At 42.7% G+C, this 25050-nt stretch overlaps 1 protein-coding gene across 1 annotated transcript in view; it reads right to left on the reverse strand.

Annotated features, from left to right (window-relative positions):
* PCSK2 (proprotein convertase subtilisin/kexin type 2) overlaps window positions 1-25050 on the reverse strand; it is a 342143-nt gene that overhangs the window by 73097 nt on the left and 243996 nt on the right. Inside the window, exon 5 of the mRNA XM_063918519.1 lies at window positions 18143-18180. Within this exon, the coding sequence (XP_063774589.1) occupies window positions 18143-18180 (38 nt within the window). The remainder of the gene's footprint in view (window positions 1-18142; window positions 18181-25050) is intronic.

Raw genomic sequence — 25050 nt, forward strand, 5'->3', positions numbered from 1 at the left:
CATGTCAGCCCTAGTAGAAGGACCTGGGTTCAGAGAATAGGCTGTCGTGCAGGCGCCCTAGTGAGGTGGCGGCGGCAAGGGCACCGGTCTGCACTACCCGCGATCCTGCTTTCAAATGTGCGCTCACTGGCAAACAAGTTAGATGAATTGTCCCTCCTTCTGGGCAGCGCAGTGACAGGCATTACAGGGTCATCTGCCCTCTGCTTTACGGAGACGTGGCTGGACGGCCATATTGCGGACAACCCGATGTCTCTGCTGGGCTTCAGTCTCTTCAGGGCCGATCGCTCCAAGGTTCTCTCAGGAAAAACGAAGGGTGGTAGCATCTGCTTCTACATCAACAACGGATGGTGCACCAATGTCACGATCCTAGGCAAATCATGTAGCCCTCACCTGGAGATGCTAAGTATTAACTGTAACCCCTTCTATTCCCGCCGGAAATTTGCCTCAATTGTCCTTGTGGGAGTTTACATCCCCCCCTCGCCTGTGCGAACAAAGCCCTACACTACCTGGCCGTATGCATATCCGGCATAGAACAAAAACACCCAGACTCTCTGCTTATAGTGCTAGGCGACTTCAACAGAACTAACCTGAGCAAGGAGCTACCTAAGTACAAACAACAAGTCACGTGTCCCACTAGGGAAGGGCGCTCCCTTGATCGCTGCTACACTACCCTCAAGTCTGCCTTCCGGTCTATCCCGCGTGCTACACTCGGCCTATCTGACCACTGCCTCATCCACCTACTCCCTACCTATACACAGAAGCTGAGAGCGGTTAAGCCTGTCATCGAGACTGTTAAGAAATGGACCAACGAGGCTACGATGAAGCTCCAGGCTTGCTTTGACTGCACTGAATGGAGGGCCTTCTAAGCCTCGGCAACCGACCTGAACGACCTGACAGACACTGTCACATACTACATCAGCTACTGTGAGGACATGTGTGTACCTACCAAGACTTACCGCACTTACAACAACAAGCCCTGGTTCAATGCCCAGCTCAGGCACCTTCGTCGGGCCAAAGAGGAGGCCTATAGCAGCGGTGACAGAGCACTATGCAACCGAACTAGGAACTCTCTGACTAAAGGAATCAGGCTAGCAAAAAAGCAGTTCTCGGACAAGCTGACAAACCATCTCTCCACCAATGACCCAGTATCTGTATGGCAAGGAATGCAATCCATAACCAACTACAAGAAAACATTGAAGTCCACCACCATGCACCAAGACCTAGCAGACAAACTGAACCACTTTTATTGCAGGTTCGCAAAAGAAGTCCCCTGCAACCCAAACAATCACCTTTGTGATGCCCCGAACACCAACAGCCAACTCCATGCACTGCAAGTCGCCCAAGAATAGGTGGAGGCATTGTTCAAAAGGGCCAAACCCAGGAAAGCTCAGGGTCCTAACGGAGTGTCATCATCTGCCCTAAGAGCATGTGCGGGTCAACTCACCCCTATATTCACCAAGATCTTCAACAAATCGCAGGAGCTACGGAAAGTCCCTTCCTGCCTCAAAAGGTCTACTATCATCCCGGTCCCCCAAGAAACCCTCCACCATGGACCTGAATGACTACAGGCCGATAGCACTGATGTCTTTGGTCATGAAAACGTTCGAGCGTCTGGTTTTGAATCACCTGAAAACTGTGACTGGCCCCCAACTGGACTCCCTACAGTTCACCTATTGATCGAATCAGTGTGTCGCGGATGCAGTCAACCTGGGCCTGCACTATGTTCTACAGCACCTAGACATTCCCGGTCCTGTTTGTCGATTTCAGCTCGGCCTTCAATACAATCGTCCCCAGCATCCTCCATATCAAATTACTTCGCCTAGGGGTCCCAGAAACTACCTGTTCATGGATAGTAGACTTCCTGACAGATAGAACACAGGTGGTGAAAGCAGGGGAATTCACCTCTCAAGCGCGGTCCATTAGTACAGGGGCCCCTCAGGGCTGTGTCCTCTCACCCCTGTTCTTCTCCCTGTACACAAATGACTGCACCTCAGAGGCACAATCAGTAAAGATCATCAAATTTGCCGATGACACCACCGTCATCGGCCTCATCAGGGACGGGGACGAATCGGCCTATAGACAGGAAGTAGACCGGTTGGCCCAGTGGTGCACCCACAACAACCTTGCGCTCACCCCCTCAAAACTGTCGAGATGATAGTGGACTTCAGGAAGAAGTCAGCTAGTGCACCTCTGCCAACGATTGCTGACAGTGTGGTATCGCTAGTGGACTCCTTCAAGTTTCTAGGGACCACAATCTCCTGGGACCTTTAATGGGGGTCCAACGCTGACGCCACTGTCGGGAAAGCGCAGCAGAGGTTGTTCTTCCTCAGGCAACTAAGGAAGTTCAACATCCCACAGAAGCTTCTGCTCCTCTTCTACTCCGCGATTGTGGTGTCGGTGCTGTGCTCCTCGATACTGGTATGGTACAACTCCGCCAGCATGAGGGACAGATGCAGGCTCCAAAAGGTGGTCAGAACCGCAGAGAAGATCATCGGGGTCGACCTTCCCTCAGTCCAGGACCTGTACCTGTCCAGAGCTAAAAAGCGAGCAATGAAGATACTAAAAGACCAGCTACACCCCGGCCACAGCATGTTTAACTTGCTTCCTTCAGGCAGGCATTACAGGGCCGTCCCTGCCAGGTCCACCAGAAGCCTTAAAAGTTTCTTTCCCCAAGTGGTCCGTCTGCTGAACTCCTGAACATTGACCGACTAGACGTACATGTAACTAACTTGTGTCCCTACGGTATGCCTATCTGTATGACTTTACTTGCCACCCCCACCCCCCCCACTCCACCCCCACCTGCTTATCTGTTACCTACTTGGCTGTTGTATAGCAAACCGAAGACAAATTCCTAGTATACACAAGTATACCTCGCCAATAAAGCTGATTCTGATTCTAATTCCAAATAAAATGTTGCAATACAATGATAAATGAGATATTTGTTATGCAGAAGAGCCATTGCTACTGTGGTAGCTGAATGTAGACATTTATGGAAAAAATTCCCAAAGCGCGATCTGTGCTGCAAATTAATCTTCCACAGAGCAGATGGCAGAGATAAGCACTATTTTCTCATAAATGTCATTTCCTTTGTTAATTTGGAATATGTGCAAAATTAACCTGTAACTTTCCTCAGATTCTTTCACAAGGGCAATCAGTAATTAAGAAAAATACAGTACCAGGGAAATTTCCACTTTTAAGGATCAGTTGTGGAATTGCCGCATATACCTTTCGTGTGCCAGGAACCTAATGTACACCAGTAAGGGCTACGCAGAATTGATCCACTTCAATACCACCTCCAATTGTAAGTGAAAGGGCATAACTGGCCAGTAAAAGGGGGGCAAACAGGTAGGCATATTTCATTGGTGTTGTGACGATATATCTGCAGGCTATGTAGTGCTGGTATGAAGGGTCAATATGCCTGGTTCCATGAGTATCATTTGCACAGCACATGCTGCTGCAAGTGCTCCATGATGGTGATGACTATCACATTAGACATATGGATAGGGGTGAGTCCTCCACTAAGATGCTTACAACAGCTTAGGGGTGATGATATGCATTTATTTCTATGCATGCAATGCCAAAGCAACACCATCAGTTTGCATTCAACTTAAGGTGTATACACATGGTGAGATCCTTGCTATGCCCGATGTTGACTATGTGATTTCCCTTAAACTCCGCCAGAGCCCAGATAGCACAGATAGTACAGATTTTGACTATCTGTGCTTGAGATTTTGTCTATGTACGATTTTGACTAAGTGCCAATTTTGACTATACTTTGTACTAGATAGTACTTATAGGCCCTACACATTAGGCGATTTCACTGAAACATAAGACCGATCTCATTCATTAATGAATTTCAGTATGTGGGCACCAACGATGAATGATGCGCAGCCCCGCGCTCATTCATCGTTGGTGCCGGGTCGTTTATACATGCAGGGCAATATGGACAATCTCGTCCATATTAGCATGCATTGTTATGGGGCCGGGTAAGCTAAAGCTGTGCGCTCAGTGAATGTAGGTGTATATGATTGTCAGCAGTGAATTGGAAAGGGAATGCCAGTCCCTAAAAGACACTTAAAAAAATAAAGAACCAAGTTGCGCTCAACAATCAAAATAAACAAACATTTATTATAGAAATTAATACAACAATACTCCCGGGAGTGCCATTCAATTGAATCAATATAGCATAAAATATAAAAGATAAGTAAAATACCTATACCCAGGTGGATTATAGTAATAGAATTCTTATTAGACACTTCCTATTATTCTACAGCATCTAATCCCAAAAATGTTGTTGTAAATGAGGTACCAACAATAATTATGAACTGTTAATATAGACTGATAGGTCTATGTACCAGTAAATGACTCACTTGGTCCATGAAAGTCCCAAAATGTCCTTATTCCATATAGACCCATATCAATTCCAATATTCCTGGTGTGGATAGAGTCTTTAGGATAAATTATACTCCTCAAATGGACACAGTAGTATCGGAAGAACTGTGTGTTGAAAAGCCAGAACGGTGAAATAATGCTGACAGGGAGAGCCCGGAGTGATGTAGATGTTACCAGCCGGAGAGGGGGAGCAGTGCCCGCACCCGCCGCCGGGCTGAGGTGGAATGCAGCCGTGCACCGGCTGTGAAACAGCTGTGAATCCCAGGCGACTGGATGTAACCTGTGCGGCACGATGTAACTGCGCTCTTACCGGGAACAGTTGGACTGTCCTCTCACGGGCAGCTCAGAGGAGCCTCCCTGTAGAACACTTGGTGTTTAAGAGTGATGATGGTGGAGCCACAGGTGTGTTTTGCTGGCTATGTGCGGGGGCCAGCTGCGCTGTGTTCGGCAGAATGGAGTCTGGACACGCACACAGAGCTCTGACTCAGCCTCGCCGCAATTGGCCGCCAGCGAGATCAGGCAGCAACGGAGCCTCAGCACCTGAGATGTCAGCTGGGCAAAAGATGACTATAGTAGCAGCGGCCGTAATAAGCCTGATCTCCTGTGTTGGCTCCACTGGGTCTGACTTCTGATGGTTAGGACAGGGGTATTTCTGGAAAGGTGAACCTGTGTCCTTAATGCGTTTCAACGCCAGCAGGGCGTCCTTTTCCAAAAGGCAGGTATAGATGGGGCCGGGTGACGGGGGAGTGAACTAAATTTCACCCCCCCCCGTCACTCCCCTCCCCCCGCCGCCGGGTCGGCCATCACCCATATCGGCCGTCGGGCACCTCGGCGGCATATCGCCTTATGTGTAGGACCCATTAGTGTGATCGAATATATCATATTCATGGAAGGAAGGTCCAGGGGTCATGTGATGTGCATCATAGCAACCCCACCCCCTGCTTCATGCGGCAGTTGCAGGGCTATAATTATGTAATAAAAATTGCATCATCACTACCCCAGTCCTGCCTACTTCACTGGGGAAGTAGATGTAATCCGGGAGGCAAGACAGCACACTGAAATTCACTAAGGGGGTGATTTATCAAAGCTTCCAGAGAGATAAAGTGGAGAGAGATAAAGTACCAACCAATCAGCCTCACAGGGGTTTGCACTCTGTGCAGCTGCTGTGCTCAAATACCCATAAATCGCTATCTAACAGGACCAAGCTGGAGATTGCTGTATCTTGTGTTAAGTAAATAACGCAAGGGATATCTTTGATATTTCCTTTGTTCAGCCTTTTGGTATATTGCAGGATTACTTAAATCACACAGAAACTGCTGCTTCCATGTGATTTAAGTGGCTGATAGCCTTCATAAATAGGCCCCTAAATGAGGCAATGTCTCCAGTGACAGGAACAGTGTCATAATGTCATGAAAAGAAATACTGTAGATATAAGCAGATGGGGAGTTAGATAAGAGAGGGAATAGAGCGTCCAAACAGCACAGAGTAAGGATGTGAGGCGTTCATAACCCTACTCCAGAAAGACTGTGTGGTAGCAAACATAACTACTGTATACGAAATGTGGGTGAAAACCTGGGATCTAGTGATCATCGACCAGTATGGTTCAGCATAAAGACAAAGACTGACTCATCCCATACAAAAACAAAGGTTGTTAGATTTTAGGAAGGCTGATTTATGTATAGATGGGAAAATTTGTATGAGATTCTTTGGCAGAGTGGAGGATCTTGGAAGAAGAGCAGGAGAGGTGGGCAACATTAAAAAGTGCAATATTAAAGGCAACAAACGTTTGTATCTAAAATGTTAGGAAAAACACAAGGAAAAGGAAGCCAGTGAGGTTTGTGAAAGAAGCAGCAAGTATTGCGAAAGCAAAAAGATGGCTTTTAGGAAATATAAGCAGACAAAAAATAATGACGACAAAGAGATATACTGTGTTAGAAGGAGGCTAAGAAAAACACGGAATAATAAGACTAAAGTAGAGACTGGGAGTCTTGTTGAGGGAGACAATGTAATAGCCGATCATCTTAATAATTATTTTTGCTCAGTATTCACTACTGAAAGAGAGGGGAAGGGGCCACAGGTAAGTTGCAGGGATACTCAGAAAAATTAAACAAGTACATTTACAGAGAAGAAGGTCCTAACAGATTTTTCAAAGGGCCAGATGGGATACATTCAAGGATACTAAAAGAGCTTAGAGTGGTGGTGGTAGCACAATTAACAGAATTATTCAACCAGTCACTAGCTACAGGAGTAATTCCAGAGGACTGAAAAAGAGCAAATGTAGTCCCACTACGCAAAAAGGGAAGCAAGGAAGAGGCAAGCAACTACCGACCAGTTAGCCTTACGTCAATAGTAGGAAAATTGATGGAAACACTCCTAAAATAAAGAGTTGTAGATTATCTCAAATCCCGCAATTTACAGGATCCCAAACAGCATGGATTCACTGTGGCAAGATCATGTCAAACAAACCTTATTGACTTTTTTTTTACTGTGTGACTAAAGAAATAGATAAAGGCGGGACCATAAATATCGCTTATCTTGACTTTAGTAAGGCTTTTGACACTGTGCCACATCGCAAACTGCTAAACAACTTTAAAGCAAGGGATTTGATACTAAGATGTTGAAGGGATAAGATCTTGGTTGCAGGATAGAAAACAGATAGTTGTAGTAAAGGGAGTGCATTCACAGGAGGGAAATGTTACCAGTGGAGTACCCCAGGGTTCTGTCCTTGGATCAGTGCTTTTTAATATCTTTATTGGTGACACTGCAAATGGCATTAACAGGAAAGCCTGTTTGCAGATGACACATAGGTATGCAACAGGGTAGACACACCAGGAGGGGTAAAACAAATGATTGATGATCTAGATAGACTAGAGGAATGGTCAAGAGCATGGCAATTACAGTTTAATGCCAAAAAATGCAAAATCATGCACTTGGGTCTCAAAAATCCAAAGGCTAAATATACTGGAAACTACTGAGGAGGAAAGGGATATAGGAGTCACTATTTCAGGTGACTTAAAGGCAGGTAAGCAATGTAACAAGGCAATGAGGAAGGCGAGTCAGGTGCTTGGTTGCAAAGGGAGAGGAATCAGCAGCAGAAAGAAGTAATAATGCCGCTGTATAGGTCATTGGTACGGCCTCATCTAGAATACTGTGTTCAATTCTGGAGGAATATTAATACATTAGAGACTATACAAAGAAGGGCAACTAAAATGGAGCATAGCCTACATCACAAAACATACCCAGAAAGACAAAAAAAATCTCAATTTGTATAGTTTGGAGCAGAGAAGGGAAAAGGGGGGCATGATAGAGACTTTCAAATATATCACAGATTTAACAAAGTCCAGGAGGGAAAATTCTTCAAATGAAGAGAACAAAAGAGGACATGCACTGAAACTGGAGGGAGGTAGGTTTAGGGGAAATGTAAGGAAAAATTACTTCACAGAAAGGGTAGTGGTCAAGTGGAATAGTCTCCTATCAGAGGTGGTAGAGGATAATAGAGTAAGCAATGTAAACATGCATGGGCTAGACATAAGGATATACTTACAAAGAAATAGAAATAAGGCTCAAATAAGGCTTGAGGTAAAAATATGGTAAAAATGGGGCAAACTAGATAGGCCAAGTGGTTCCTATCTGTCATCAAATTCTATGTTTCTATAAATGAAGCTTATTCAGTAAATGTGGTAAACTCATCTGGTAAAATGAATCCAATACAGGTGAAAGTTAAACATTGTATAAATGTCACTCATACAATATAATGATGACCTTGTCCTGGCATAAAAAGAAGAGAAGTATAAATGAAAAAGTTCTGCTATTGAACTACTACCAATGCCTATTGTAAATCATAACATAAAGGAAACAAGTGAAGAGAAAAAATAACTACAATAGATCTAAGATCTTTGTGATCAGACATTAATGTACAAAGACATACTGTCATAGTCACATCATATAACCTCCTGCAAGAATACAGGAACCCATAATTATTTATATCTTTATTTATTGACAGTTATTTATACACAGATGGAGCCATGCTCATCTAGTGCGGCTCCATCGCAAACGTGCACTCTCTAGGTGATCCGGCGCCTAGCCACGCTACGGGAGTGCACAGGGACACCACCATTGCAGTGAATGGGGCACGTGCACGTCTCACAGGTGCTGTGAAAGGCATGCTTCGGTGGGCGCACAGCGGCACAGATGGAGCCACAATAAGCGTGGCTCCATCTGTAGCACCAGTGTAGTCTGTTGTGCTTGGCAGTTGGGAAGGACACAGTAAGAGTACCCAGAAGTGATCATGCCTGTGCAGTGGGTGAAACGCATCTTCCGTTTCCATCATGGCCACTCTCAACGGCCAGACCTCACGTAAGATCTCTTGCTCCACAGGTCACGACTCATTGGATTATCTTAAATGGGACCCTTATCCTGGTAACCTCCATATGTTCACCTTACCCTGAAGGGTTTGAGAGTTTATTTGTTACATGGGTCCATTTTAACAGCGTGTGACTAATTTTTTGTCAAAAGTCCCTTGCAACTTTGTAGCCAAGCATATAATATACATTTGTTGCGAATATCGAATTCACTTATCACTCAAACTGTGATACATTTTGTAAACTTATTGAATGGCAACTTTAGTAATGTTTATTTTGTTTATCAACCATAACCTTTTCAGTTTTAGATTCTAATTGAGGCTATTATTTAAACAACTCTTGATATACAGTACTAGAACATGCCAAATAGTTTTGTAAATTTTTTGGTTTAAAAACTAATTGTAATTTCATGTTCAGAAAGTCCGCAATGTCGAGCGAGATGTTGCAGTAAAGGCCAATAGGGTATTAGCATGCATAAAACGGGAAATAGAGACCAGGGATGAAAGTGTAATCCTGCCAATGTATAAAACATTGGTACGGCCCCATCTAGAATACTGTGTACAATTTTGGGCTCCACACTATAAAAAAGACATAGTTGAACTAGATAGGGTTCAGAAAAGAGCTACAAAATTAGTTAAGGGCCTAGAGTCATAGGATTATGAGGAAAGACTACTTAGGCTGGATATGTTTACGCTGGAAAAAAGGCGCATAAGAGGGGACATGACTAATATCTTCAAATATATCAAGGGGAAATATAAGGAACTTTCAGGCAATTTACTAATTAAGAGCTCTGTACACAGGACACGGGGTCATCCCCTTAGGTTGGAGGGGAAGAAGTTTAAGACCAAGCGTAGGAGAGGTTTCTTCACAGTGCGAACAGTGAGTTTATGGAATTCACTGCCAGAGAGAGTGGTAATGTCAGATTCAATCGAGGCATTTAAGAAACGAAAAGACAAATTTTTAGCGGAAAATAGCATAGAAGGTTATAAGTAAATTGGAGATAATACAGCATATAGCACTATAGTTTGAACTTGATGGACAATTGTCTTTTTTCAACCTCAACAACTATGTAACTATGTAACTGATGTTCATCATACATGGAAATGTGAAATCTGAAAGTACCTCTGTGATGACGATATCATGATCCATTAAGTTGCCACTCTTTATTTTCTATGTGGACTCTCATCGGTAATTCAGGGGCTATCACTCTATAGAGCCATGGCTCTGCTGCAAATTTATTAACCCCTGTCAAACACTCACAGAAGATCTGCGTGGCACTATTTTCTATCTGGAGATCGGGAGCACAACTCCAGTCTAATATACTCCCTTATTCTATTCTCTCTATCCAAGCCTCCTATGCTAGGTGATCTCCCATCAGTGATCCAAGAGGTAACTTACCTGCCTCACCCCACCGCACGTCACTGTCTACTATCCTAACACACTGTAAATGCCCAATACTGTCTGACCTTGGAAACTAAGCAGTGGTGGGCTTGGTTAGTAGTTGGATGAGAGACCTCCTGGAAATACCAAGTGTTGTAGAATTGATGGATTTACAATACTCTATGCCTAACACTGACAGAAGAATCACCACTTTTTCTTCCTTCATACTACAATCTGGTATGTACATATGAATGTGGAACTTTTCTGCATCAATTAGATCATTAAGTACTGCCTCTAGTCACCTCTATATATCTTTTCTGTATGAGCACTCATTCCTTGGCATGTACGTTTATTATACTCAAAGAAAAGATGAATAGGGGGATTTGAGAGCTATTTACATTACCTTACATGAGCTTCATACTTATTGACCCGGTGTGGGTCTGACAATAACGGTTGTACATTACTATCGGTCCACGTTATTATGGCAATCAAATAGTACCTATTGGTAACACACAGGATGATCACAGATATGTGTATGGACCACAGGGTTTTTTTTTTTGCTAATAATTTTTTATCTGTATTGTTTGTTGTGGCCCATTTGGATACACTCATTTGAAATATTATTCATTAAAGGTAGTATTAAATTGTTGGCATATAGAATTTACCTGTCTTTGAGAGTGCACACAAAAAAGAGTCTACTTTTTATTTTCTTTGTAGCCCATTTGTCTCCACTGACTCTGGGTGCAGCACCTAATTGACTTTATTGGGGCCTATATCCCTTAGACTGTCAATATACTGTAGACTGGGTAATAACAGACACAAATAGTAAATGCCAGATAAGATGATGATGATGATGATTGGTAAACATGGGTCTGAATGGGTCTGAATCCCTCCCACTTATTGTATACAAATACCTCAGTAATGTGGATGCGGCAATTAATTCCCATTATTACAGTGATATTAACAATTATTCCACAACTATAGAGCATATATCCAAATATATAAGACAGACAGCGAGATTCCGGTCAGAATCCCAACACATCCAGGAAGTATGTACTAGGGGGAGGGTTAGGTTTAGGCTGTGGGAGGTTACAGTTAGGCTGCATGGGGATTGTTAGGGATAGGATGCAGGAGGGGGAGGTTTGTGTTAAGCTGCAGAAGGGGGAAGTTAGAGCTAGACTGCAGGAGGGGACGGTTAAGGTTAGGCTGCAGGGGGATGGTTATATACAGTATACATACTATATATACAATATATATATATATATATATATATATATATACTGTACATTGTGTATGTACAGTATATTGTGTAATTAATTTTTATCAATGTGCTACTACCACTGTGATGTCCCACCCCACACCTTCTGGTGTAAACCAGACAGATTTACTACTGAGAACGTATGCTACCCATACAGAGCTGGGCACACCTTGCATATACAGCCAACTCTGCCCTGTAGGCAGAATGTGCTTTTTTTCAGGACACGATTTACACTTCCAATCAGACATAAATGAGAATTGAATGCCATGTATTAAAAGCCATCTATGTGTATATCAGTCATGTCTGCACATGTCTGTACTTGTGTATCGCCATCAGGGCTGTAACTAGAGCTGTGTGAGTGGTGCAGTCACCCAGGGCACAAAGCTCTGAGCCATCGCTGCCACCTTTCTGATAAGATCTGAATAGATCACAACAACACCTTTGTGCGTACATTGTGTAGTGCATGAGCTGTAGGGCCTTTCATAAATCTTCACACGTGTACACATGCAAATAATCTCTTGACTACATAAACATCAACATTTGCATGTGTAACATGATTACAGTCAGATGCAAGCTATCATTTACAGTATATTTATCTAGAACATTTTATAAACTGATAGCTAGAATCTGATTGGTTCCTATGTGCAACACTTACACCTACACCTTTGATAAATCTCCCTCTGTGTGAGAATAATATGAGCCAATAGAGTTTTGTATCCATTACTATCCAGTAGTGGGTGTAATTTATTTTTTGTTCTTGAAAGGACGAGTAGTATCTTATGGTCACAGACCAATTCAACCTACAGTTTTTGGACTAGAGGGCTCTGTTATTTGACCCTACATATTGGATGGAAAAAAAGGATTTTATTTTAAATTGAAGTATTATTAGACATTAAGAACTAAACTAACTGTTTATACTCCGAAATACTGTAAATAGAAAATGTATTGAATTTACATGAACACTAGAGATGAGCGGGTCCGGTTATACTGTACTCGGATTTACTCGGATTTACCCGAATCTCCTTATTGGTTATCGGACGTCACATGTTTTGGTTAGCCAATAAGAAAAATCCAGAAAATAAGAAATGGCGATAATTCTGGCGTAAATAACCGAGTAAATCTGAACCCGCTCATCTCTAGTGAACACAATAGCTGTACTTTTCTTATCCCCATGAAATGCAAGCTTTGAAGTGCCCTCCTGTAAGACATGTGGTAGACCCTTCATAAATCAACAATAAAATCAGAAATTCACAATCAGAGAGACAAGGAAGACCACTGACAGAGATGTAGGTGTTCCCCAATGGCACACTTAACATTTAAGTGGAAGAAAAATCAAAATGGCTTTGAAACATGAGTGAGTTTATTTGTAGTATTGGGCTATGCAAGACCTTGGATGGGGGCATTCAATGGCGGGGAGATTTTTCAAACCTTCTAAAGTAGACAAGGGGGTATATTACTAAAGGGAAATTTTAATCAATTTCCAATGATTTCAGACCAATTAAATTTGATCTGAATCGATGTTGGATTTCCAGGGTTAAAACACATTTACTAACTGATGATGTTATAATATTCATTGCTAAATGTTAGTAAATGTGTGTTTTAGCCCTGAAAGCCCAACATCGGTGCAGATCGGATTTAATCAATCTAAAATACAGTAGTTTTAAATAAATTAAAGTCGACCTTTAGTAAATATACCCCAAGAACCGGTGTTGCCATAACAATCAATCAGATTCAAGCAATCATTTATCTAGTACATTTTATAAACTGATAGCTAGAATCTGATAGGTTCCTATGTGCAACGCCTACACCTGTCATCTTAGGAAGGTTCGATAAATCTCCCTCTGAGTGAGCATAATATGAACCAATATAATTTTGCATCCATTACTACCCAGTATTGGGTGTAATTCATTTATTGATAATCTTTATCTATGCTTCCAAATGTGAATAAATTGTCCTTCCTTCCCTCACATAAGTTAAATAAAGGACAGTGGAGATGAAGAGAAAATATTTACTATACATTTAAATAATGTTACTTTTATGTTTTATAGGAATTCACAGCACATATATATATCCACATCATTAACGCCTGTGAAACGCTCAGTAATAAATGTAATTTATGGCACCGGAGGCATTATTATGCCCAATTGACATTTTCACGCCAGCTTATCTATGAAAACTATAAACCATGTAACTGGTTGACAGTAACACATCTTGGAAAACACTCAGAAAGGACCCAATTTGATTGAATTAATTCCTATCATTATAGACACAGTAATGGCTTTATTCCTTGAGATTTTCTGAAAATTATGAAGCTCTGCTAAAGATAATAATGGCTTTCCTATTTAGTAACCACTTGGTCTTAATAAGTGCAGTAATAGAGATAGAACACATTGAGTCTTTGCACTTCACAATTCATTTTTGTTTAGTTGAGCCTTGGTGCAAGTGGCTCGAACAGCTTAATCATAAGTGACAGTAGTTAAATAATACAAAGCCCACAGCGCTTCTGCCGAGGAAGTCACTAATGAAAATTGGAACTGTTCTAAAATTGGAGTTATTGTTGTCCCATTCGCATATGTTTAGCCATTATAAATAATTAGCTATCCAAGGAAGGGACTGTGCTTTAGTACTGTAAAAGCTCTGATTTACTAGAGTATGACAGTGCTATAACCCATCACTTTGGCTGGGTTTATTGTATTATTATTATTTTTTTTATAACAAATACAACTTTATTGATAGTTTTAGATATTATTTTAAAATACCTTTTTTTGCTAAATTTGTAATTATTTGTCAATAAGAGGAAAATGTATTAAGCCTTCTAAAGAGTGGAAGAGTGGACAAATGTAAAAATTGCACATAGCTTTTTTTTTGTTTAGAGCAGATAGGATTAGTGCATCTGGAAAGCTTAGAGGCGGTGGGGTTTGTATTTATGTGAATAATCTGTGGTGTTCAAATGCTGTCCTTATTGAAACCTATTGCTCAGAGGACTTAGAATATTTTCTGATTAAATGTAGGCCTTATTATTTACCTAGAGAATACTCAGTTATTATAGTAATGGTTGTTTATATTTGTCCGCAGGCTAATGTGGGTAGTGCACTTGACACTTTACATGATATGTTAATTGGTTTACAGTCAAAATATGTGGATGCTGCTTTTATTATAGCTGGGGATTTTAATCGGTCTGATCTACAAACGGTCCTACCGAAATTTTATGAATATGTTCAGGTACCCACACGTGGTGAAAATACTATGGACCAAAGTGTATACTAATATGGATCTTGCTTACGAGACTGTTGTTCTCCCGCATATTGGAAAATCAGATCATGCTTCTTTATTTCTGATCCCTATGTATAAATCTTTAGTCAGGCGTGTTAGGCCTGCTAGAAGATCTGTTCTAGTATGGCCTGATAATGCCGAAGAGAGGCTCCAGGACACCTTAGCATTCACAAATTGGGAGTTGTTAATCGAGCAGTCCATGAGGAGTGGGTCCATAGATACTGACCTATTAGCAACTATGGTGATAGGTTATATAAATTGCTCTGTAGAGAGTGTAACAACAAAGCGGTGTTTTAAAGTCTATGCAAATGAGAGACCCTGGTTGAACGCTGAAGTACGTTCTTTAATAAAGTCTAGGGACAGGGCTTTTAAAAGTGGGGATAAAGATGCCTATTCAGTAGCAAGGGCAGATTTGAGGAGAGGGATAAAAAAAGGCAAAAATTGAGTTTTCTAATAGAATGGAGGATAGGATTAAACAATGTAACAATTCTAAGAGTATATGGAGGAGCCTGCAAGATATTACTGATTATAAACTACAATAGGAGGAGTCTAGTGCAGCAAATAGTACTTTGGCGGAAGATCTTAATGTCTTTTATTCTAGATTTGATAGGAATAATTTGACTATTGCCAAAGCTGTTGAGATTAGATATGGTGAGGTCCCTGTGGTACTCGAGGTGTCAGCATAGGTAAAGCTGCTGGCCCAGATGGGATTCAAGGTAAAATTCTCCATGTATGCAGTGATCAACTAGCTGGGATTTTTACATTAATATTTAATATCTCATTACAGGTCTGTAAAATTCCAAATTGTCTAAAGTTTACAAAAATTATTCCCGTACCTAAAAAGGGCATGCCTAGACGATTATCGACCTATTGCGTTAACGTCATTCGATATGAAGTGCTTCGAATGCCTGATGTTAAGTCATATCAAATCCCATTTTTCTGCCAACTTTGATCCTTTTTAATTTGCCTATAGGCAGAACCGGTCTATGGATGATGTAGCTTTGACTGTTTTACATCAGACACAGAACCACTTAGAGAAGAAGGGGACATGTGTTAGAATTTTATTTGTGGATTTTAGTTCTACGTTAATATAATAGTACCAGCATCTTTGGTTCTTAAGCTTTTTAATTTAGGCTTAAATGGGTTTATGTGCAATTGGATCTTAAATTTTTTGACTGATAGGCCTCAAGTAGTGAAGTAAGGTAAGTTGTGTCTGGTGAAGTTCGGATAGGAACTAGTGTTCCACAGGGGTGTGTCCTGAGTCCACTACTATATTCGTTATTTACGTATGATTGTTTTTCAGTTTCTGATTATGTTAAAGTGGTGAAATTCGCAGATGACACAGCTGTTGTTGACCTGATAAGTGATAAAGATGAAGCAGCCTATAGATACGAAATTCTACGTTTACTAGAATGGAGTAAAGAAATTGTTTGATTTTAAATATATCTAAAACAAAGGAAATGGTAATTGATTTTAGACATGGTAGTAGTAGACCGTTACTTCCTGTATTTTAGATGGTAAGCCAATTGAGGAGGTGGCTTCATTTAAATTCTTGGGCATGTATATTGCTAATGACCTAACTTGGTCCTTAAACTGTACTTTTTTTATTTATTTATTTAGTTGGCATTTATGAAGTACATTCTATAAAATGGTAGGTAAAAGCTTATTGGTTGCTATGGGTAACTTCTTCACATGTCCACTTTTCCACACTTAACCCCTTCAGTGGTGGGTTTTATTAAACAGTACACACCTCCCATGGTGTGTTTTTAAATTTTGGGAGTGCAGGGGTTAAAGTACATGGGAGGGAGGGGTTTGATGTGCAGAGGGATGATTGCCTGTGGGGAAACACCCGCGGGCATCTCCAGCGTGAGTGCTCATTGCAAAAAAAAAAACTAAAACAGTGGGTTTTTATCTAAAAAAATACACACCTACCATAGTGTGTTTTTAATTCCCAGGATGCAGGGGTTAAAGTGGGGAGGTTAATAGGGGCGATTGACCATGGGAGAACACCCGCGGGCATCGCCAGCGTCAGTCCTAATTAGCGGTTGATTCTCCGGAGACAGCCATGCAGCGTGCACGGCGCCCAGGAATCAGCATAAGCTAGAATACAGTTAAGCCCGCCCCCTGGCCAATAGGAGTCCGGGGGGGGGGGGAATTTAATGCCATAATAGCGTATGCTGATTCCTGAGTGCTGTCACGCTGCATGGCTGTTCCCGGGGAATCAGTCAGTAGCATGCCCAGAAATCTTCTGAACGCTGGCTACCCTGGAAGATTTCCGGGCATACCACTGAAAGGGTTAAAAAGCCTTGAACTGTACATCTTCTGACAAATTCTCATTTGCCAACACCAGTTGCAACTATGCACACCATGCTACAGCAGAGACCTCTCTATGCCTCACAGTTGATCTCATAAATTCCAGGTTTGGAGCCTCTTCACTCTTTCTTCAATTGTCCATCACCCTCAAATAAACTAATAAAAAAAAAGGTAACTAAAGCAAATTAACAAAATTCTATTATTTTGAGCAATGGACCTTAAATGGCCATGAGAATGCTCCATCATAACCAGGGCCGGATTGGGAACAAAAAGCAACCCTGGAAAAATTTGTACTAGTGGCCCCACATGGGCAGCACCAGAGGTGTAAGGTCTCCCCGCAAGACTCTCCAGATAGTGGGCATGTCTAGCATCAAGGGGGAAGTTAAAAGGAAATAAAATTAAATATTATGAGCACATTATATGATACACCTTTAGAATTTAGGAAACTATATCATTCTTTAGAAATATATATTTTCTTGCTTATTACACCAACCGTATTCCAATCACTATTCACTCAATCTTGTATGTCAGCCAAGCAGGCAGACAGAGCATACACTAGATCATCTGCAATCACAGGCTAAGTGGTGAAGTAATTTCATATATGCAAATTATTTTGCATCTTATTCATTATGTTTATAAATAGGACCACATGTCCTCAAACAAAACGGACCCCGTGGGTGTGTCGGCCCACCGGGAATCTTCCCTGTAGGCCCTATGGCCGATCCGCCTCTGATCATAGCACTAGGAAGTGCCTTTATTCTTTCCTTTTTTTTAGGTTTGAAAGCTTGTTCACATAGTGGAGCCTCCTCTGTAATATTCTAGTCATAGATAGATGGGTGGTGACAATAATTACCGTTAACGAGAATGCCTTTAATATGAGACTGCTGGATTACTTGTCTTTTTATCTATGAAATATAATTTATGCATTAACCATGTTGCTTTAAAGTATCACATGACTGTGATTTGGTCCAGCTGGTTGCCAGGTAACCCTCCCCATCTCATTTACATGCCGCAATCTCTATTACAATTACAACAATTTATAGCTACAGTTAACAAAAGATCAGTAGTTCAACTTTTAACATGGTTACTGTCCTCTCTTTGATAATGAATGACCGTGTCATCTACAAAAGCTTTTAAATGTTATAATGAACTATATTATACTCACATAATTTGAGGCAAGATCGGGGTGAAGGTAATCTATTCCTGAAATCAAAAGACATTTATTAAAGTCGTAAGAAAAACATGAATTTTACAGATAAATGGGAGGACAAAAGTAGGAGACTTTACAAGATTTTTTGGTCTGACAGTTTAGGAGCCTGATTTATGCAGAACACAGTCATTAGGCAAAAATATGTCAGGAGACTAAGGTTAGTCATGCCTTGTAAGAAATATGATGCTTATGGAAGGTGTACCGATGTGTCCTCGTAGACTTGGGTGGTCATTCCGAGTTGATTGCTAGCTGCATTTGTTCGCAGCGCAGAGATCAGGCTAAAAAACAGCTGTTCTGCACATGCGTATGTTGCGCACTGCGCACGCGCGTCGTATGAGTACAATGAACGATGTTGTTTTGCACAGGGTCTAGCGAAGCATTTCAGTCGCACTGGTGGCCGCAGTGTGATTGACATGAAGGGTGCGTTTCTGGGTGTCAACTGACCGTTTTCTGGGAGTGTTCGGAAAAACGCAGGCGTGCCAGGAAAAATGCAGGCGTGGCTGGGCGAACGCTGGGCGGGTTCATGACGTCAAAACAGGAACTGAACAGTCTGAAGTGATCGCAAGCGCTGAGTAGGTTTAGAGCTACTCAGAAACTGCACAAAAAAACTTTGTAGCCGCTCTGCGATACATTCGTTCGCACTTCTACTAAGCTAAAATACACTCCCAGTGGGCGGCGGCATAGCGTTTGCACGGCTGCTAAAAACTGCTAGCGAGCAATCACCTTGGAATGACCCCCTTGGTGTCTTTAAGCCTTGAGATGCTAAACACCAGCCATGAGACATACTAATCGGAGTAGCATACAGTATTATATATATGCAAATAAAATGCACAGTTTGAGTCAAAAAGATATTCAGCATTGCTGAGATGGCCAGGACCTGCAGGGTAGATGTATTAAGCCTGGAGAAGTGATAAAGCAGTGATAAGTGCAAGGTGATAACACACGAGCTAATCAGCTCCTAACTGTAAATTTACATATTGGAGCTTATTGGCTGGTGCGTTATCACCTTGCACTTATCACTGCTTTATCACTTCTCCAGGCTTAATACATCTGCCCCGTAACTAAGAGGGACTAGCTTGCACGACTGAAGCCACATTTAAAATGGACATATCATTTATCACATCTTCACTGTACAGTATTAAAGCTTTTACGAAGGATTAAGGTGAAAAAAATATAAAAAATATAGAGAAAGGATAAACTTGCAAAACATTTCTACTTGTTGCACAATGTTATTTATAGACCATAATAAGGCGGTATACATATTCACTCTACTTACAGTATGTGTATACTATACAATATAATTAAAAGGTATCCATACTTCAGTATGCCTGATTTGTTTTTGGCATTATTGCACACTTTTAATAAGAAAAACAATAACACAAATGTGAATACTTTTCTCCTATATTTAGAACGAACAACTATGTACATGGTGCCACACTATATTTGTATATTGCATTTTTATATTTAGTTTTACTTTATATTTCTTTTTACTAGAGATGTGCAGGTTCAGATTTACTCGGTTCTTAACTAGAGATGAGCGCCTGAAATTTTTCGGGTTTTGTGTTTTGGTTTTGGGTTCGGTTCCGCGGCCGTGTTTTGGGTTCGAACGCGTTTTGGCAAAACCTCACCGAATTTTTTTTGTCGGATTCGGGTGTGGTTTGGATTCGGGTGTTTTTTTCAAAAAACACTAAAAAACAGCTTAAATCATAGAATTTGGGGGTCATTTTGATCCCAAAGTATTATTAACCTCAAAAACCATAATTTACACTCATTTTCAGTCTATTCTGAATACCTCACACCTCACAATATTATTTTTAGTCCTAAAATTTGCACCGAGGTCGCTGTGTGAGTAAGATAAGCGACCCTAGTGGCCGACACAAACACCGGGCCCATCTAGGAGTGGCACTGCAGTGTCACGCAGGATGGCCCTTCCAAAAAACCCTCCCCAAACAGCACATGACGCAAAGAAAAAAAGAGGCGCAATGAGGTAGCTGTGTGAGTAAGATTAGCGACCCTAGTGGCCGACACAAACACCGGGCCCATCTAGGAGTGGCACTGCAGTGTCACGCAGGATGTCCCTTCCAAAAAACCCTCCCCAAACAGCACATGACGCAAAGAAAAAAAGAGGCGCAATGAGGTAGCTGACTGTGTGAGTAAGATTAGCGACCCTAGTGGCCGACACAAACACCGGGCCCATTTAGGAGTGGCACTGCAGTGTCACGCAGGATGTCCCTTCCAAAAAACCCTCCCCAATCAGCACATGATGCAAAGAAAAAGAAAAGAAAAAAGAGGTGCAAGATGGAATTGTCCTTGGGCCCTCCCACCCACCCTTATCTTGTATAAACAGGACATGCACACTTTAACCAACCCATCATTTCAGTGACAGGGTCTGCCACACGACTGTGACTGATATGACGGGTTGGTTTGGACCCCCCCCAAAAAAGAAGCAATTAATCTCTCCTTGCACAAACTGGCTCTACAGAGGCAAGATGTCCACCTCATCTTCACCCTCCGATATATCACCGTGTACATCCCCCTCCTCACAGATTATCAATTCGTCCCCACTGGAATCCACCATCTCAGCTCCCTGTGTACTTTGTGGAGGCAATTGCTGCTGGTCAATGTCTCCGCGGAGGAATTGATTATAATTCATTTTAATGAACATCATCTTCTCCACATTTTCTGGATGTAACCTCGTACGCCGATTGCTGACAAGGTGAGCGGCGGCACTAAACACTCTTTCGGAGTACACACTTGTGGGAGGGCAACTTAGGTAGAATAAAGCCAGTTTGTGCAAGGGCCTCCAAATTGCCTCTTTTTCCTGCCAGTATAAGTACGGACTGTGTGACGTGCCTACTTGGATGCGGTCACTCATATAATCCTCCACCATTCTATCAATGTTGAGAGAATCATATGCAGTGACAGTAGACGACATGTCCGTAATCGTTGTCAGGTCCTTCAGTCCGGACCAGATGTCAGCATCAGCAGTCGCTCCAGACTGCCCTGCATCACCGCCAGCGGGTGGGCTCGGAATTCTGAGCCTTTTCCTCGCACCCCCAGTTGCGGGAGAATGTGAAGGAGGAGATGTTGACAGGTCGCGTTCCGCTTGACTTGACAATTTTGTCACCAGCAGGTCTTTCAACCCCAGCAGACTTGTGTCTGCCGGAAAGAGAGATCCAAGGTAGGCTTTAAATCTAGGATCGAGCACGGTGGCCAAAATGTAGTGCTCTGATTTCAACAGATTGACCACCCGTGAATCCTTGTTAAGCGAATTAAGGGCTCCATCCACAAGTCCCACATGCCTAGCGGAATCGCTCCGTGTTAGCTCCTCCTTCAATGTCTCCAGCTTCTTCTGCAAAAGCCTGATGAGGGGAATGACCTGACTCAGGCTGGCAGTGTCTGAACTGACTTCACGTGTGGCAAGTTCAAAGGGCATCAGAACCTTGCACAACGTTGAAATCATTCTCCACTGCGCTTGAGACAGGTGCATTCCACCTAATATATCGTGCTCAATTGTATAGGCTTGAATGGCCTTTTGCTGCTCCTCCAACCTCTGAAGCATATAGAGGGTTGAATTCCACCTCGTTACCACTTCTTGCTTCAGATGATGGCAGGGCAGGTTCAGTAGTTTTTGGTGGTGCTCCAGTCTTCTGTACGTGGTGCCTGTACGCCGAAAGTGTCCCGCAATTCTTCTGGCCACCGACAGCATCTCTTGCACGCCCCTGTCGTTTTTTTAAAAATTCTGCACCACCAAATTCAAGGTATGTGCAAAACATGGGACGTGCTGGAATTTGCCCATATTTAATGCACACACAATATTGCTGGCGTTGTCCGATGCCACAAATCCACAGGAGAGTCCAATTGGGGTAAGCCATTCCGCGATGATCTTCCTCAGTTGCCGTAAGAGGTTTTCAGCTGTGTGCGTATTCTGGAAACCGGTGATACAAAGCGTAGCCTGCCTAGGAAAGAGTTGGCGTTTGCGAGATGCTGCTACTGGTGCCGCCGCTGCTGTTCTTGCGGCGGGAGTCCATACATCTACCCAGTGGGCTGTCACAGTCATATAGTCCTGACCCTGCCCTGCTCCACTTGTCCACATGTCCGTGGTTAAGTGGACATTGGGTACAGCTGCATTTTTTAGGACACTGGTGACTCTTTTTCTGAGGTCTGTGTACATTTTCGGTATCGCCTGCCTAGAGAAATGGAACCTAGATGGTATTTGGTACCGGGGACACAGTACCTCCAACAAGTCTCTAGTTGGCTCTGCAGTAATGATGGATACCGGAACCACGTTTCTCACCACCCAGGATGCCAAGGCCTCAGTTATCCGCTTTGCAGTAGGATGACTGCTGTGATATTTCATCTTCCTCGCAAAGGACTGTTGAACAGTCAATTGCTTACTGGAAGTAGTACAAGTGGGCTTACGACTTCCCCTCTGGGATGACCATCGACTCCCAGCGGCAACAACAGCAGCGCCAGCAGCAGTAGGCGTTACACGCAAGGATGCATCGGAGGAATCCCAGGCAGGAGAGGACTCGTCAGAATTGCCAGTGACATGGCCTGCAGGACTATTGGCATTCCTGGGGAAGGAGGAAATTGACACTGAGGGAGTTGGTGGGGTGGTTTGCGTGAGCTTGGTTACAAGAGGAAGGGATTTACTGGTCAGTGGACTGCTTCCGCTGTCACCCAAAGTTTTTGAACTTGTCACTGACTTATTATGAATGCGCTGCAGGTGACGTATAAGGGAGGATGTTCCGAGGTGGTTAACGTCCTTACCCCTACTTATTACAGCTTGACAAAGGGAACACACGGCTTGACACCTGTTGTCCGCATTTCTGGTGAAATACCTCCACACCGAAGAGCTGATTTTTTTGGTATTTTCACCTGGCATGTCAACGGCCATATTCCTCCCACGGACAACAGGTGTCTCCCCGGGTGCCTGACTTAAACAAACCACCTCACCATCAGAATCCTCCTGGTCAATTTCCTCCCCAGCGCCAGCAACACCCATATCCTCCTCATCCTGGTGTACTTCAACACTGACATCTTCAATCTGACTATCAGGAACTGGACTGCGGGTGCTCCTTCCAGCACTTGCAGGGGGCGTGCAAATGGTGGAAGGCGCATGCTCTTCACGTCCAGTGTTGGGAAGGTCAGGCATCGCAACCGACACAATTGGACTCTCCTTGTGGATTTGGGATTTCGAAGAATGCACAGTTCTTTGCTGTGCTGCTTTTGCCAGCTTGAGTCTTTTCATTTTTCTAGCGAAAGGCTGAGTGCTTCCATCCTCATGTGAAGCTGAACCACTAGCCATGAACATAGGCCAGGGCCTCAGCCGTTCCTTGCCACTCCGTGTCGTAAATGGCATATTGGCAAGTTTACGCTTCTCCTCCGACAATTTTATTTTAGGTTTTGGAGTCCTTTTTTTTCTGACATTTGGTGTTTTGGATTTGACATGCTCTGTACTATGACATTGGGCATCGGCCTTGGCAGACGACGTTGCTGGCATTTCATCGTCTCGGCCATGACTAGTGGCAGCAGCTTCAGCACGAGGTGGAAGTGGATCTTGATCTTTCCCTAATTTTGGAACCTCAACATTTTTGTTCTCCATATTTTAATAGGCACAACTAAAAGGCACCTCAGGTAAACAATGGAGATGGATACTAGTATACAATTATGGACTGCCTGCCGAGTGCAGACACAGAGGTAGCCACAGCCGTGAACTACCGTACTGTACTGTGTCTGCTGCTAATATAGACTGGTTGATAAAGAGATGTCTATGTAACTATGTATGTATAAAGAAGAAAGAAAAAAAAACCACGGTTAGGTGGTATACAATTATGGACGGACTGCCTGCCGAGTGCAGACACAGAGGTAGCCACAGCCGTGAACTACCGTACTGTACTGTGTCTGCTGCTAATATAGACTGGTTGATAAAGAGATGTCTATGTAACTATGTATGTATAAAGAAGAAAGAAAAAAAAACCACGGTTAGGTGGTATACAATTATGGACGGACTGCCTGCCGAGTGCAGACACAGAGGTAGCCACAGCCGTGAACTACCGTACTGTACTGTGTCTGCTGCTAATATAGACTGGTTGATAAAGAGATGTCTATGTAACTATGTATGTATAAAGAAGAAAGAAAAAAAAACCACGGTTAGGTGGTATACAATTATGGACGGACTGCCTGCCGAGTGCAGACACAGAGGTAGCCACAGCCGTGAACTACCTTACTGTACTGTGTCTGCTGCTAATATAGACTGGTTGATAAAGAGATGTCGTAGTAGTATGTATGTATGTATAAAGAAGAAAAAAAAACCACGGTTAGGTGGTATATACAATTATGGACGGGCTGCCGAGTGCCGACACAGAGGTAGCCACAGCCGTGAACTACCGCACTGTACTGTGTCTGCTGCTAATATATAGACTGGTTGATAAAGAGATAGTATACTCGTAACTAGTATGTATGTATAAAGAAAGAAAAAAAAACCACGGTTAGGTGGTATATACAATTATGGACGGGCTGCCGAGTGCCGACACAGAGGTAGCCACAGCCGTGAACTACCGCACTGTACTGTGTCTGCTGCTAATATAGACTGGTTGATAAAGAGATAGTATACTCGTAACTAGTATGTATGTATAAAGAAAGAAAAAAAAACCACGGTTAGGTGGTATATACAATTATGGACGGGCTGCCGAGTGCCGACACAGAGGTAGCCACAGCCGTGAACTACCGCACTGTACTGTGTCTGCTGCTAATATAGACTGGTTGATAAAGAGATAGTATACTCGTAACTAGTATGACTATAAAGAAAGAAAAAAAAACCACGGTTAGGTGGTATATACAATTATGGACGGGCTGCC

The sequence above is a fragment of the Pseudophryne corroboree genome, chromosome 4, assembly GCF_028390025.1.
Source record: "Pseudophryne corroboree isolate aPseCor3 chromosome 4, aPseCor3.hap2, whole genome shotgun sequence".
Taxonomy (NCBI): domain Eukaryota; kingdom Metazoa; phylum Chordata; class Amphibia; order Anura; family Myobatrachidae; genus Pseudophryne; species Pseudophryne corroboree.